This window comes from Ursus arctos, unplaced genomic scaffold (assembly GCF_023065955.2).
Source record: "Ursus arctos isolate Adak ecotype North America unplaced genomic scaffold, UrsArc2.0 scaffold_6, whole genome shotgun sequence".
Classification (NCBI taxonomy): Eukaryota; Metazoa; Chordata; class Mammalia; order Carnivora; family Ursidae; genus Ursus; species Ursus arctos.
In genome coordinates, this window is record NW_026623078.1 from 7,182,787 (window position 1) to 7,200,156 (window position 17,370).

The window sequence follows — 17,370 nt, forward strand, 5'->3', positions numbered from 1 at the left end:
TCTCTCTGTCAAATAAATAAAATCTTTAAAAAAAATAAAAAAAAAAGAAACATGGAAATTATTCTTCAAGAGACATGGAAACTCAAATAGACCATCTGATTTCCCTTTGGGCAGGAACCATAAGAGCTGGAAACTGTGTCAGCTTTTTACCCTACCCTTTACATTCAGCATTATCTCAAAGTAAAATCAGTTTTTTCTATTCAATATGCATTTGTAATATAGCAATTATTTTTATAATGAAAACATCTTAATACTCTTCTATTTACATGATGCATGTTTATTACAAACATTTTTAAATAGTACAGTATAAACAGATATAAATCACCCCAAATCCCACTATCCTAAGATAGCTATCATTAAATTTTAGGTAATCATCTCCTCAGATATGTCTATCTGAATATGCATATTATATATAATTTATATTAATGGATGTAAATAATTTATACACACACACACATATATAGTTTTACATATATGGGCACAACAGACATGCTGCTGTCTCTATGGAAGGCATCCTTTGCTTTTTTCTTTACTTTTCTTTACTTGTTCTTTACTTACTCTTTCTTCCTCCCTTTGCTTCTTCTCCACGTCTCCTCACCACAACCACCTCACACTCTATTAATAAGACTAATAACCCAATGTATATCCTTCTATGTTATTCTCCATACCCATGTAATTATATATTTATACAGAGACACACTTTCACACACTTGTACTCCACATACACCTTATATAACCATGCACAATATACACATAGAGTCCCATAAATTTAGAGAGTACGATTGTCTTAAATAGGGACATATATAATATAAACTATCTTGATTTTTTTGCTTAGCATTATGTTTTCAGCCACTACATTTGTGGCATTTGTTGTATTAGCAATAAGAAACTGATACAACCAACCGGATAAGAACCTGAAATATTCTGACTGTAGCAATATTTTGAGGGAACATACATGTTGAGTAGGATGTGAACACATCTGTTTTGACTAAGTGACTACTTTGGAAAAGAAAGTACAGCATACTATTCTCCAGTTCAGACAGCAGATGGGAAAATTAACAATTAGCACATCCAACTTTGTAGCAGGTTTCAAAATTATAACAGTAAGCTTACAAAGTTGAAAGAAGACACATCTACTAGGCCTATGCATATAAGGTCAACTAATCTTTGGCAGTAGGACCAAAGAATACCAAATGGGGAAAGGATAGTCTCCTTAATAAATGGTGTTGAGAAACTGGATATCGACATGCAAAAGAATGAAAGTGGAAGTATATCTTACACCATATACAAAAATCATCTCAAACTGATTAAAGATAAATGTAAGACCTAAAACTGTAAAACTCTTAGAAGAAACCATATGGGGAAAACCTTCTTAACCACACAGAAAAGTTTCTGGTCTGGGCAATGACTTTTGGATATGATACCAAAAGTACATGTGACAAAAGCAAAAAGCAGCAAGTGGTACTACATCAAACTAAAAAGCTTCTGCACAGCAAAAGAAACAACGCACTAAATGGAAAGGCAACCTACAGAATGGCAAAGTGTCTGCAAAGCATATATTTGACAAGAGGTTAAAACCTGAAATACATAAAGAATGTCTACAACTCAAAAGCAAAAAAAAAAAATCAATTTTGACCAGAGTTTATTGGTGAAAACTGAATGGCTATGCTTGTTTGGTTTCATAATTCTCATAAAGAGAAGCAGAAAACTTGCCCCAAATCTAATCTTGTCCAGCTATTATGACCAATGAAAAGGAGATGACAGAATTAGGTAAAGCAAAAAGTTGTAGAGTGGATAGTATGGAGAGTTATTTATAGATGAAATTTAAGGGTAAATTGTTGATGTTTTTGTTTCATAAACTTTCATAATTCACCTTTCCAAGCTAAGTTAGTAATACTCTTAAAGAAACCATTATAAAGAATAGCAACCATCTGACAATATTTAAATTGTCAAAAAGTTTAATTGGAAAAAACATGTTTATTGGTTGTTTGAAACTTGAAACAAATTTGCTCATCTAAACAGTGTTACAAATGGTGGTAGGGCCATAATGTACCTGCCACTATGTCTTTGCTGGTCTCCCCAGAAATAAATCCTGAGACAAGGATTCCAGTGCAAGTAGTTCATTTGGGTAATGAAGGGAACATTGACAGAGAAAAGTGAAACAAGGAAGTATTCCCACAAAGATAGGTACATTGTCAAGCCAGCTACCACTGTGGGTAACTAGAGATAGACCCTCTGGAGAACCCCAAAGTAGCAAAGTAGACGTCCCAGAGTTATCCCGCTATAGGGGCAAGGAAGCTGGAATATTGATATCCCAGTTCTCATCTGTCCATAGTTGAGGGCTTCCGGGGAGTGCAGAGGTCATTAACTTCCAGAACTTCTGGCCTGGAGAAATGAAGAACAGGCAGGCAATGCCAGTTTCCCAGTCAGAAAACAAAACAAAATAAAACCAACAACAAAATCCTTTGGGAAATAAGTGTGGATGTTGGCAGGTACACTAAAGTGAAACAAAGGAGGAAATATGGAGGGAATATGAACAGGGAACCGATGACCTCTGTTACACTGTACTAACACCACCTCCAAGAATTCTGTGAGAAAAAACCTGGGCTGAGGAAATCAATGAGAGGAGAGGCTAACCAACCAACCAACCAACCAACGAAACAAACAAACAAACAAACAAACAAACAGAAAGAAAGAATACAAAGAGGACACATCATAAATTAGTTCTCTCTATCTACATGAGTAAATTAGTCTCCCCAGGTCCCTCACACCACAGGGCTTAACTCTCCCATTGCCAGTCAGCAATGCAGTGTTCTTCTCTACTTTTCAGAGGGTGAAATTATTCACTCCATGAAAATATATGACCTTCCATTGCATGCCTAAGTAGCTTAATGTGGCCATGACACAAGGACATCTGTCAGAAATGGTGGAGAAAGGAAAATAACAGGAATAATAATGTTAGAGCTGAATTGCAGGTGTTCTTGTTTGTCAGTTTTGAATCTTGTGCTGTGAACAGAGAGACTCATTAAAGCTGTCCAAACAAGGAAGCAAAATGAACTAATCAGTCTTTAAGAGGAACCCTCTTCCACAGTTGGAAACAGAGGGACAGAGAAAGAGTTGTGCCAAAAGACTTGCACTCCATCAGAGATGAGGAAGGCATAGAGCCCGACTCCCGGATGCAACTGCTGGAGTGGGACTATGAAATGCCCCGCTCTGGCCTCTCCTGGACCTGAAAGTGAGCCCTAAGACTCAGCTGCTTGGGGCTCACAGAGCCCAGTCATAAACAAGAAAGGAAAAGATCTAAAAAGAAACCAGGTAGGAGCCAAGAAGATCAATTCCTGCTACAACTGCACAGCCCATTATGCCTGAGATCTCATCACACCTTCCCCCCTCTCTCCTTTCTGGAAAGTCAGAAGAGGCTCTGTCCCTAAAACCCATGATTCACACCACTCACTAGAGGCCCAGTGAGTAGCTGCCTGCATACAGCCACCACATCTTCTGTTACTTTGACAGATTTTCCCTCGGGCAGCTGGCAGGTGCTCTGAGTGGGTTTGGAGGTTGACTAGATCTCATGTCATCCCTGAGAAGTCTGGGGCTGGAAAAGGTAATATTTTCTACCCTACTAGAAAACAAAGGTGGAAGGCATCAGAGTCTCCAGACAAGGCAGGCCCCAGGGGAAGAAACGAACTAGCACAGAACAGTCTCCTGACATGGTTCTCTTTCTAGAAGTGGAAAGGGGATCCTCACGGAGGAGGGCTCACTCTCTGGGGGCTCTGCTTATAATCCCTCCAACCCACGGAAAATACCAAGAGATCACCCTATTTCTACACCGTCTCTCACTGATGGTTGTTGTGGAAGATATTCGCTCTCCTCTCCAGGAAGATCAGACACTGTAAGGGAAACTTCAGGTCTGGATTCCCCTTTTGTCCCCTTGAAAGCGGTGATGTAATGCTTAAAGGAGAAAATAAACATAAAAGAGCTAGAAAAACTACTACCCCCTAAACAAGGCTCCCTTTCACTATGCTTCAGGACTAACAATTCCTAAGCATTTTTGTGTCAGGACCTAGATAAGGTTCTTCCACATGTTATCTCAGAGTCCCCAACCCCTTGCTGAAACTGTTACTCAGCCCATTTTGCAGAAGAACAAACTGGGAAATGATTTATATAACTGACAAAGTTCATACAGTTGGTAAAATATGATTTGTAATTCAAACCCTAGGCTCCTTACTCCAAATACTTTGCTTTTCTACTATGCTTAGCTGCCTATGACTTCTCATAAATGAGAACACTTCCTATTTTCAAGGGCTTTGCAAAAATGGGACAGGTGGGATCATCTGTCCAAACCAAATGAAGTAGATGGGTGTGCTGCTATGAGAGCAGGCCGATAGTACTTCCATACTGTCGTGTCTTCTTGGACTTGCCTCAGGAAAAAAGCGACATATCAGAGAGACGTCTTTCTCTCATCTTACAGCTGAGGACCTGGCTGTCCTAGATTGGGCGTTTCCCAACCTTTCCAAGATATAATGAAGGTGAGAGTGTAGTTTATTTTGTTGGACTTTTTAATTAACTCAGTCTACACATGCTGAGTACCTACCACAGCTTTGACAGCACTGTACCCATATGTGCACTACATCGGACACAGTACTTTCTAAAACTGAGTCTGGAGAATCTTTCTGCCATTGACCAAAGCCCCATGCCAGAAAAACGCTGCCGCTCTCTGTACAGATATGCCAACTAATAAAAGGTGAGTAACAATGCAGTCTTGTTCAAAATGTCTTTTTTTTTTTTTTTTTACTCACTGTCAGTTTAGTTAGGTCAGCATGAAATCGTGGTGGCACACAGAGAATCATTTTTCACACCCTTCTTGTTTTCTAGGGCAGCTCTGCCAGACTCTCAACATGGGAGAATTGCCCTGACAGGCTGTTGGCCTGGATGTTTTGGTTTTCCTATACAAGCAACAATCTATCCAACTGATGTTTTATCTGAGACATAAATGTGACTAAAATACCACCTCCAGGTCTGTAACGTCTTCATAGCATGTGTACTTTTGCTGTACTTGGAATAGGAGTAAGCATTTTATAATAAAAAGTGATTGAAAATCATATGCTGTTACTCCCTTTTCATATAAAGAAATCAAAGCTTATAAAGATTTAAAACAAAAAACAAAACAAAAACCTCCATAAGAGCCACTAAGAAACTCAGTTGTGACACTAAATCTAGAATTTCCATCCCACTCTCTCCTACTTCAACTTCCAGAGCTGTGGGACCACAACTATCTTTAGCAGTCGAGAGAAAATCTCCGGGTCGGGGTGGAAACATGTCCTACTATCCAGAACATTCATCTTGCATTGCTTCCTTTGAACGGAATTCCTCTCAAGTCCGGGCCAATGGTCTGGTAGTCTCAGGTCATTTGGCGTCTTTCTTCTACACTTCATTACCTAAAATTTCATCTCACAGGATTTTTGAAGTTCAAATGAAATAATGGGTAAATACTTATCTATCATCTATCTATACTCTGTAACAATGTAGGTAATCATTTCTTTAACAAATATTTACAAAATACTATTTTCTTCAAATGGTGCTGGGCACTGGGGATAAAAAGTGAACTTGAAGGACAAAAAACAAAGAGCCTGAGTCAGGAAAGTACTTGACTGCTTCTAGAAACTAGAGGAAGGCCAGTGTTATATTTCTGAACCACTGTGTGCACATATATGTGTGTGCGTGTGTGTGCAGAGACAAAGGCAAATCCTGATAGCTTTATAAATTCATTTTTGTAATTTAGCTGAAAGCTGTCCAAACAGGTCTGCTCAGCAGAACAAGCTGATTACAACTGCTGACGCCTCTTTTTCTTAAAATGTCATTATTGTTGGACCAAGTTGCCATCATGCCATAGACAAATAGATGGTCCTTGCCTTCCTATTATAAATACAAAGAGCAGGAGTCAGTAAACTATAACCAATGGAACAAACCTGGCCTGCTGCCTGTTTTTTATGACCAGTGAACTAAGAATTTTTACATTTTTAACTTACATTTTAAAATCAATATAAGAATAACATTCTGCGACACATGAAAGTTACATGAAATTCAAATTTCAGTGGACATAAATAACATTTTATTGGAGCACAGCCATGTGCATGCACTTGGGTATTATCCGTAGTTGCTTTCACAGAACAGCAAAGGTGAGAAGTTAGAGACTACATGGCTTGCAAGCCAAAAAAAAAAAAATTAAGATTTTTATTTATTTATTTGAAAGAGAGAGAGGGAAAGCACAGGCAGGGGGAGCAGCAGGTAGAGGGAGAGGGAGAAGCAGGCTTCCCACTGAGCAGAGAGCCTGAGGCCACTGGCTCAATTCCAGGACCCTGGGATCAAGACCTGAGCCTAAAGCAGACACTTAACTGACTGAGCCACCCAGGCACCCCTGCAGGCCAAAATTTCTAAGACAAAATTTGCTGACCCTTGGTGTAAAGCATTACAGAAATGGGTCTGTATTTACTGAAATGCTGGCTAGTGTGAGTATAATCCAAATATGTACACCCCTCAGTGAGATCAGCACAGAGAAGGGCACACTCTGCAACACCTCTGCTTGTTGAACCCTATTTTATATTTGAAGTCCTGGTGTCAGTGAAGTGTGTACACCCCCTTTGCACAACAGTGTATGTCGGGGGGCATGTGTGTATGACGGACAAAGAAAGTATGTACCTGTACAGAATTATGAGATGAAGTTGGAGATGTTAAGCAGGGTCAAATCAAAGACGCTTGTTTGGAGATTTTATTTACTCTAAGTGCTTTGGGAAGTTAATTGAAGTCTCCATGCAAGAAAAAGGACTGATCTGACTTTCCTTTTTTAAATAGTCACTCTGGCTGTGGCATGCTTAGCAGGTTGTAGAGAGGAAGGGTGGAAGCAGTCAGAACAGCATCACCTTGGTCCAGCTTGAACTACAGAGAAGTAGGTGGACCAGAGACTTATTTTGGAGACAAATGAACAGAAATTGCTGATGAATGAGATGTGAGGGCAAAAGAAAGGCAAGAAATACCACACTGAAATAAGTTCTACCAGGGAGGAATAGAGTTCTTAAACATTTAATCCAGGGGCCAATTATTAGATTGTTGAGCAGATGCTTACTCCTAAAATGAAATTTCACAAATACCAGCAAAACAACCCTGGTCAAAAATACTAATCATTATTAGTAACCCTTGTTTTTAAATGATTATAATTAAGTTATCCTCCTCTAAATTGGTACTAGACTTACAGACGTAATCTTTTTTTAGAATCCATTAAGAAACTTTACACATAGCAGAATGCCTCCTGTGTGTCCCTGTTTTATTCTTTAGCAATCAACGGGCTCATGTGACTCCAACATAACTTTGAAAACACACCGCAGGGTGTGCTGCAAAAAAAAAAAAAAAAAAAAAAAAAAAAAGGCTAAATGCTTAACGTCCTTAATCATGAGTGAAGTTGGTACAGAGTGACTTTAAAAAATATATTACACTCTTCTGTTGTCTGCTTCCAATTCCCCTTTTTAAAAGATAAATGTGTGATCTCAGAAACCTTTTAGGCCCCTACACAAATGAGTTTAAAAGCAGAAAAAGAAAAGACTTCTAGGAAATGGAAGTTCATAGTGCAGGTACCAGAAGAATCTAGCTCACTTTTCCCCCACCAACAGCAGAGTCCATTAAACCTTATTCCAGTTTTTATATGTTAAATAGAGCTGGGCAGATCTGTGGAGATTTAATCAGCTCCCCCAATCCCCCATGCCATCAGAACAAGGGATTCTGAGTTTAAAATGACCCAGAAATGGTTTTAAAAGAATATTTATTGGGTTGCAATTCCTCCAGTCTCATCCCCCACCACCTCCCTTTACACAACTGTGTTCTCCCTCCAGTGCAACTCTCTAAGCACCCAGACCTAATATTTGAGGAGTATCAGCTGCTTGCTGTCACCTTCTGCTCTTGGTCCTACAGTTTTCTCAGGACTTGATTACTCACAGTAAGAAATTATTAGACTGCCTGGGTCCTTGTGCCAAATTTCCAAAAGCAAAATATGGACTTAACATAAAAGGAGGGGTGGGGAACACAGACTTTCTGTTGCTTATTTATACATTTATTTACAGAGATTTCTAATGGATTCCAAAGCCCGAGTGCATAATTGCTTAACAAAGGTATTCTAACTCATTTAGAACAAAAGAAAAGCATTATATGTAATACTCAACCTTTAAAAGTCACTCTGCCTTGAGATCATCCTCAGTATTTAGTGAGGGATGGAGTAAAGTTTAGCTCTGCATCCCCTACAAACCCACACTATTTAGAATTCCATGTTATTACTAATATCCATAGTTTATATTATTGGAATAGAATCATATCTGTAAGTGTAAACTGGGCAAATTCATATCTCTTTTTCTGGTAAGCACAGACCTGTTTCTACATGGCCCATTAACAATTTTCTGGCCTTGGTCAACTGTGGATGGCTACAATTGTTGTTTCAATACAACAGAAACTAAGGCTAATTCCCTCCAATTGCCTTGACTGTTTCACACATAAAATTGGCATATAATATTATTAAGTTAATCACTTAGTTTTAAATAAGGCCAGTTTCAAAAATCATGTAAAAGAAGTCATTCAAAAAAGTTCCTAGTTTGTGTTACATAATACTTTGACACAGTTTCTGCCACAACTGCAATGATATCACCTCTTCTGAAAATGGAAAAAATTTTCATTTTTGTGAGAATAGGTAAGTAGGTGGATAAAAACTCTATTAAATATAAGGTCTAATATAATCTTAAAACTCCTCTACAATACTGTCCTTCAAGACTTATCAATTCTAACCAAAGTTATCTTGAGTCCACAATGAAAAGGTCAGTGAGAATAAAAAGTAACCCAGATCAATATTTCAGTTTCATGGACAAAAATAACTATTAAGATATAGGTCTCTATTTTCTTTCCCAAGATGGTTTAAATATAATCTGGGTTCTCACCTGTCTTTACGCTGTCATTCAGTAATTTGGTGGTCTTTTTACAGCTCCCAGACCCATGAAAATCTCCAACACCCCCAACACCTCCAGCACCATCACTGGCTTCATCCTCCTGGGCTTCCCTTGCCCCAGGGAAGGGCAGATCCTCCTCTTTCTGCTGTTCTCGGTTCTCTACCTCCTGACCCTCATGAGCAATGGGTCTATCATCTGTGCTGTGTACTGGGATCAGAGACTCCACACTCCCATGTACATCTTGCTCGCCAACTTCTCCTTCCTAGAGATCTGGTATGTCACCTCCACTGTCCCCAACATGTTGGCCAACTTCCTCTCTGACACCAAGGTCATCTCCTTCTCTGGGTGCTTTCTCCAGTTCTACACTTTCTTCTCCTTGGGCTTTACAGAGTGCTTCTCCTTGGCTGTTATGGCATTTGATCGGTACCTTGCCATCTGCCAGCCTCTACGTTATCCATCCATTATGACAGGACGTCTCTGCACCAATCTTGTGGTCAGTTGCTGGATACTTGGTTTCTTCTGGTTCTTGATTCCCATCATCATCATCTCCCAAATGTCCTTCTGTGGATCCAGGATCATTGACCACTTCCTGTGTGATCTGGGTCCTCTTCTAGCACTCACTTGCAAAAAAGCTCCTGTGGTAGAACATGTCTTCTCCACCTTCAGTCTTCTGCCCCTCATCACTCTCTTTCTCTTCATCATGGGGTCCTATGCTCTGGTCCTAAGAGCAGTGCTCAAAGTCCCTTCAGCAGCTGGGAAAAGAAAGGCTTTCTCCACCTGTGGGTCTCATCTGGCCGTGGTTTCACTGTTCTACGGCTCAGTACTTGTTATGTATGGGAGCCCAACATCTAAGCATGAAGGTGGAGCACAAAAGATTGTGACTCTGTTCTATTCTGTTGTGACCCCACTCCTTAATCCTGTGATATACAGTCTTAGAAACAAAGATATGAAAAATGCACTGCAGAAACTTCTGGGAATGTAAATGGTGTTCATCAAAAAGGCTCTTGGGAAATTAGAGCCCAATATTATATTTAACTTATTTACAAAAATTGTATTTAACTTGTTTTCAGGTTAAAAAAACTAGTTTGTTTTTAAAATTTTGAATATAGTTGACACACAACATTACACTAGTTTCAGGTATACAACTCAGCAATTTGACAAGCTTATACATTATACTATGTTCACCACAAGTATAGCTATCATCTGTCTCATTACATTGCTATTACATTATCACTGATTGTATTCCTTATGCTCTGGCTTTTTATTCATGTGATTTACTCATTGCATAATTGGAGGCCTGTACCTCCCTCTCCTCTTCACCCATTTTGCCCAACTCCCACTCCACTCCCCACTGGTGACCATTTGTTTATTCTCTATATTTATAGGTCTGGTTCTGCTTTTTGTTTATTCATTTTTTTAAAATACCACTTACAAGTGGAATCATATGGCATTGTGTCTTTCTCTAACATATTTCACTTAGTGAAATACCCTCTAGGGTCCATCCCAGTTGTCTCAATGGCAAGATCGCACCCTTTTCTGTGGCTGTGTAGTATTCCATTGTGTGTATTTTCCCTATCCATTTGTCTCTTGTTCCATGTCTAAGCTGTCGTAAATAATGCTGCAATAAACATAGGGATGTGTATATCTTTTCGAGTTAGTGTTTTTGTTTCCCCTCGTTAAATATCCAGTAGTGGAATTACTAGATCATATGGTATTTCTATTTTTAATTTTTTGAGGAACCTCCATACTGTTTTCCACAGTGGCTGCACAAGTTTGCATTCCCAACAATAGTACACAAGGGTTCCATTTTCTTCACATCCTTGCCAACACTTGTTTCTTGTGTCTTTTATTTTAGCCATTCTGACAGATGTGAGGTGATATCTCATTGTGATTTTGATTTGCATTGTCCCTGATGATCAGAGATGTTGAACATCAAAAAAAAAAAAACTAACTAATTTTTTTCCCAAAAATTATTCATTGTACTGCTGACCAAAAACCTTAAGCACCTATAGGCATGGATCTGTTGTTTATTTCTTCCCCTGGTACTTGATCATTTGTCCTGTTTCTTAGCATGCATTTTTTTTTTTTAACTTTCTTGTAGCGGTAGAGAAAATGGAGGCTGATAATTTTGATTTCATGTAAAGATTTCAATTTAAGTATAAAAATAGCCTAGGCCAGTCTTGCCTTTATTCCTGGAATGTGACTCATACTCCAGGAAAGTCTTCTGAGTCTCATCTATTAGCCTGGACTGTTTTCAGGGCCCCTCCACTTCAGCATACCCTGGCTTTCTATTTCTGTGCTCCTTGAACCCCATGCTCCTGAAACCTCTGCTCAGCTCTTTAGACTTCCAGTTTTGCTTTCTGCTAGATTTCTTGAAATCTCATCTTGCACATTAATGGATTAGAAATCAATAAATGCCTTGAAGGGATACCACATCATATTTTAGCCTCATTTCTCTGTGGTTCTCCTCTCTCCAGGACTTGTTTCTCAAACTCTACCTTCTCTAGTGGCCACAAACACTGAACCCTTTATATTCTCAAATCAGTGAAATTCCTGCTTTCTGCTGAGACTTTATTCTTCCTTTCTGCCATTCTTTCCCACATGCCTCCATATCCTCATACTGCCCCCACCCAGGGAACTGTCAAACGTCCTCAGGAAAAAATCACTCAAGGTGAATATAAAACTCATTTCCTTGTCCTTCCCTTCTTGGAATTGTAACCACTGAAGTCTTGCCTGTGTTGACTGTTTTCCAGTGCCTTCAAAGGATTGTGTTAGGTATTCTGTCCAGATTTTGTGGTTATTTTTGGTGGAAAGATTAGTTTAAGACAAGCTGCTTAGTCATGACAAAATCAGAAATTCTTTTCTATTGCTTTCATTGCATCTAAATTGCACATGGGCTCGCTTCCTTCACTTTCCAAAGATGATCTTGTAGAAAAACCAAGCAAAAATACAGAGACAAATCAGAAACAAGTGGGTATAGGGACTGGCATAAACACAAGTTTGGGATACAGACCTGCTTTTCTTTTTATTGCAAGCAGCTCCAGATTCCCAAGGAGAAGTGGTGGCAGGGGAGTCCTGCTTACAGTAAAAGAAGAGCTAACACCAGAACTGCAGAGAACAGATTTAGGCTTTTTTTTTTCCTTTCTTTCTTTTTTGTTACCAACTAATCCTGTATTTCTTTCTTTAGGACTTTTCAATTATTTTCCCATAATAATTTAGGAAGTCTCAATCATCTGCCAATTAAACAGTGTTTGTTTCCTTAATATACATAAAACTCTATGAACAGTAAGAGAACAGAACAATATCCCAATAAGACAATAAGCAAAAGGATATAGACAACATGCAGAAAAGATTCTTAAACATAAGGAAAGAGCAGGAATTCATTTGTAAAAAGATAAAGTAGAATAACCCTATGATGGTATCTCATTTTTAACCCATGTGAATAACAAAGATTAAGTAGTTTGATAACCACTGTGTGGTTGAGGACAGTGAAATGGCTTCTCTCATGCTTGCCTGGGGGAGAATAAATTTTATGAGCTCTATACAGGACAATCAGGCAACTTTGATCAAAATTTAGAAGACATACACCCTGTAGCCCAGCAATCCAGCTTCTAAGGTACTCAGTCCAGATATTCTTACACACATGGGAAATGGTGAAAGTATAAGAATATTCATTGCATATTGCTGTAATAGCAAAACGTTGAGAAAAATGTCAGTTCCTATGAATAGAAGACTAGTTAAATAAACTATGGTTCAGTCATGCAATGGAATACTGTCTTCAATCTTACAGAATGTGAAGCAGTTCTACATGTAACGTTGTATAGTATCTCCAAGATATATTATATTTTGGGACTTATTATTATTTTTGAAGTATAGTTGACATCCAAGATATACTGTTGAGTGAAGAAAGCAAGGCGAGTAGCTGAGTGTAACTACCTTTCATGTAAGTGTATAGACTATCTCCTGAAAGAGATCCAGAAACTGATAAGAGGAGTGTCTTCAGGTGAGGAGAATTTGGTGCCTGAGGAACAAGACTGTAAAGGAGGTGTTTGTTTCAAACCCCCTTTTGAACTAAACTTTTGTGTATATGCCTGTATTAGTTATTTAAAAAAATTTTAAAAATTATTTAAATTTATTAAATATAAAATTTACTAAAAATTTAATTCATTTAAAGTAAATAATGTATTTTAATTTTTAAAAACTAAATAATAATACAGTTGTTTTTAAGTAAAGAATAACTTTCCAGAGGAATTTTTAAATAATTAGATATAGAAAATCATTCCCCCAATGCCCCCCCCCCCAACAACTCTAGGAGTCCTTAGGAGCCTATCCATTTATTAAAAAGTTGAAGTAGGGTCCAAAGAACATCTTAACATTTTTTGCTTAGACTTTTTGGCACTGTAGAGAAAATATGAGACATGTCTTTTTTCCTCTTAGAGCTTCTACAAATATCCTGTGACAAACTGTAACTACTGTATCACATTTATATTTAGACATCCTCCCTCTCGTTGTTCAACTATATACTCTTGTTGTTGAACATCTACAATACCAGACATTGAACCAGGAAATAAATTTGATACATAAGTACATAAGAGACATTTTCTTCCCTCATAGGGCTCGCAGTCTCATAGTAGAGATGCATAATAAAATTGCTCAAGTGTTTTCTTTTTTTTTTTTTTTTAAAGATTTTATTTATTTACTCGACAGAGATAGAGACAGCCAGCAAGAGAGGGAACACAAGCAGGGGGAGTGGGAGAGGAAGAAGCAGGCTCCCAGCAGAGGAGCCTGATGTGGGGCTCGATCCCAGAACGCCGGGATCACGCCCTGAGCCGAAGGCAGACGCCTAACCGCTGTGCCACCCAGGCGCCCCGCAAGTGTTTTCTTTTTATTAAATGGTACAAGTGCAATAATAGGGGAAAGACTAAGTACTATGGAAGATCATGAGAAGTAGCATGTGCGCAAGCATGGATTTGTGTCACGTGAAAGAAGATTTAAGCATAGGGGCGCCTGGGTGGCACAGCGGTTAAGCGTCTGCCTTTGGCTCAGGGCGTGATCCTGGCGTTATGGGATCGAGCCCCACATCAGGCTCCTCTGCTATGAGCCTGCTTCTTCCTCTCCCACTCCTCCTGCTTGAGTTCCCTCTCTCGCTGGCTGTCTCTATCTCTGTCAAATAAATAAATAAAATCTTTAAAAAAAAAAGAAGAAGATTTAAGCATAGCTAATCATAGGGCATTTTCTTTTTGCAAGTATACCTCAGGTTACAAAACAAAAGTGCTTCTAATAAAAGGCATCTATATGGGTAAGGAAGAAGATAAACTGTCACTATTTGCAGATGACATAATATTCATTGAAAACCCTAAAGACTCCACCAAAAAATTATTAGAATAAATGAATTCAGTAAATTTTCAGGACACAAAACTAATACTGAGGAATCAGTCGTGTTTCTATATACTAATAATGAAGTAATAGAAAGAGAAATTAAGGAAACAATCTCAATTACAGTTACACCAAAAAGAACAAAATACCTAGAAATAAGCATCACTCAGGAGGCAAAAGACCTGTAGTCTGAAAATTATAAAACATTCATGAAAGAAATTGAAGATGACACAAATAAATGGAAAGGTAGAGACACCTGGGTGGCTCAGTTGGTTAAGCATCTGCCTTCAGCTCAGGTCATGATCCCAGGGTGCTGGGATCAAGTCCCACGTCAAGCTCCCTGCTCAATGGGGAGCCTGCTTCTCCCTCAGTCTGCTGCTCCCCGCTGCTTGTGCTCTCTTTCCCTCTGACAAATAAAGAAAAATAAAATCTCAAAATAAATAAATGGAAAGATATTCCATGCTCACGTTTGGAAGAATTAATACTGTTAAAATGTCCATACTACCCAAAGCAATCTATAGATTCAATCCCTATCAAAATACCAACGCCATTTTTCACAGAACTAGAACAAATAATCCTGAAGTTTGTATGGAACCACAAAAGGCTCCAAATAGCCAAAGCAATCCTAAGAAAGAAGAACAAGGCAGGAGGTATCACAATTCCTGATTTCAAGATATACCACAAAGCTGTAGTGATCAAAGCAGTATAGCACTGGCACAGGGGTGCCTGGGTGCTCAGTAGGTTAAGTGTTTAACTCTTTTTTTTTTTGTTGTTAAGATTTTATTTGTTTATTTGAAAGAGAGAGACAGAGAGAGAGGGAACACAAGCAAGGGGAGTGTGAGAGGGAGAAGCAGGCTTCCTGCCAAGTGGGGAGCCCAATGTGGGGCTTGATCCCAGAACTCTGGGATCATGACCTGAGCCGAAGGCAGACACTTAATGGCTGAGCCCCCAGATGCTCCGAGTGTTCAACTCTTGATTTCAGCTCAGATCATGATCTCAGGGTCATGAGATGGAGTCCTGCATCAGACTCCAAAAAGAATGCTAGGCATGCAGCCTGCTCAAAAATTTTTTCTCTCCCTCTCCCCCTTGCTCACTCTCTCTGGAAAACAAAAACAAAAACAAAAACAAAAACCCAAAAAAAACAGCATAGTACTGGCACAAAAATAGACACATAGATCAATAGAACAGAGAGCCCAAAAATAAACCCATGCTTATATGTCAATTAGTCTATGACAAAGAAGACAAAATTTTACAATGGGGAAAAGACAGGCTCTTCAATAAATGGTGCTGGTAAACTTGGACAGCTACACACAAAAGAATGAAACTGGACCACTTTCTAACACCATACACAAAAAGTAAACTCAAAATGGGTTAAAGACCTAAATATGAGACCTGAAGCCATAAAAATCCTAAAGGAAAACATATGCAGTAATTTCCTTGACATCAGCCATAGAAAAATTTTTCTAGATATGTCTCCTAAGGCAAGGGAAGCAAAAGCAAAATCAAACTACTGGAACTACACAAAATAAAAAGCTTTTGCACAGTGAAGGAAACCATCAATAAGACAAAAAGGCAACCTACTGAATGGAAGAAGGTATCTGTCATTTGCAAATAATGTGTCACATAAGGGGTTAATATCTAAAATATACAGAGACCTTACACAACTCAATACCAGAAAATAATAATAGCAATTAAAAATGGGCAGAGGACCTAAATAGACATTTTTCCAAAGACATACAGATGGCCAACAGACACATGAAAAGATGCTTGTCATCACTAATCATCAGGGACATACAAATTAAAACCAAAATGAGATATCACCTTAGATCTGTCAGAATGGTTAAAATAAATAAATAAATAAATAAATAAATAAATAAATAAATAAATAAGAAATAACAAGGATTGGCGAGGATGTGGAGAAAAAGTAACCCTGTGTACTGTTGGTGGCAATGTAAATTGGCATGACCAATGTGGAAAACAGTATGAGGGTTCCTCAAAAAATTAATAATAGAAATACCATAGAATCCAATAATTCCAGTAGTGGGTATTTACCAAAAAATACAATAAAAAATACTAATTCAATAGATATATGCACCCCCAATGTTAATTGCAGCATTATTTACGATAGCCAAGATATGGACACAACTTAAGTGTTCATCAATAAATGAATGGATCAAGAAGATGTGGTATATACAATGGAATATTAGACAGCCACAAAAAAGGATGAGATCTTGCCATTTGTGACGATTGATGGACCTAAAGTGTATTATGCCATGTAAAATGAGCCAGAGAAAAGCAAATACCATATGATTTCACTTATGTGTGGAATCCAAAAAAATGAAACAAATGAATAAACAAAAAAGCAGAATCAGACCTATAAATACAGAGAAATGATGATTACCAGAAGGGAGAGGAGTGATGGGATGGGCAAAATGAGTGAAAGGCAGTGGGAGGTACAGGCTTCCAGTTATGGAACGAGTAAGTCACGGGAATAAAAGACCTTTATATTATTGTTGAATCACTACGTTGTACCTGCAACTAATGTAACATTGGAGGTCAACTACACTTGAAGTTAAAAAAGGAGGGCACGTATTGCATGGTGCACTGGGTGTTATACGCAAGTAATGAATCATCGAACTTTACATCAAAAACTAGGGATGTACTGTATGGTGACTAACATAATATAATAAAAATTATTATTAAAAAATAAAATAATTAAATTTTTTTTTGGAAAATAATATGTGCTTCTAGGCACTCCTCTATAAGCCACTATATAACGACTCCTAGAGAGTAATGAGCTCCCCCCATAAAAATGACTATAAAATATGATGTAAATTGAAGTCCAAACTGAATTATTATTTTAAAATTTTTAGTAGGGTGGCACCTGGGTGGCTCAGTCAGGTAAGCCACTAACTCTTGATTTCAGCTCAGGTCATGATCTCAGGGTCATGGGATTGAGCCCCAGCTCAGGCTCTGGGTGTTGGGACCTGCTTGGGATTCTCTCTCTCCCTCT

The 17,370-nt window shown here is 38.4% G+C and overlaps 1 protein-coding gene across 1 annotated transcript; it reads left to right on the forward strand.

The window, feature by feature from the left end:
- The first annotated feature begins 8,931 nt into the window (after positions 1-8,931).
- LOC113249153 (olfactory receptor 11G2-like) lies at positions 8,932-9,963 on the forward strand. Its single transcript, XM_026490691.3, has one exon. The coding sequence runs from the start codon at positions 9,028-9,030 to the stop codon at positions 9,961-9,963; it is 936 nt and encodes a 311-aa protein (XP_026346476.2). The 5' UTR covers positions 8,932-9,027.
- Positions 9,964-17,370: the final 7,407 nt, after the last annotated feature.

Coding starts and splice junctions, on each gene's coding strand:
- LOC113249153 (XM_026490691.3), top strand. CDS start 9,028: ATGAAAATCTCCAACACCCCCAACACCTCCAGCACCATCACTGGCTTC.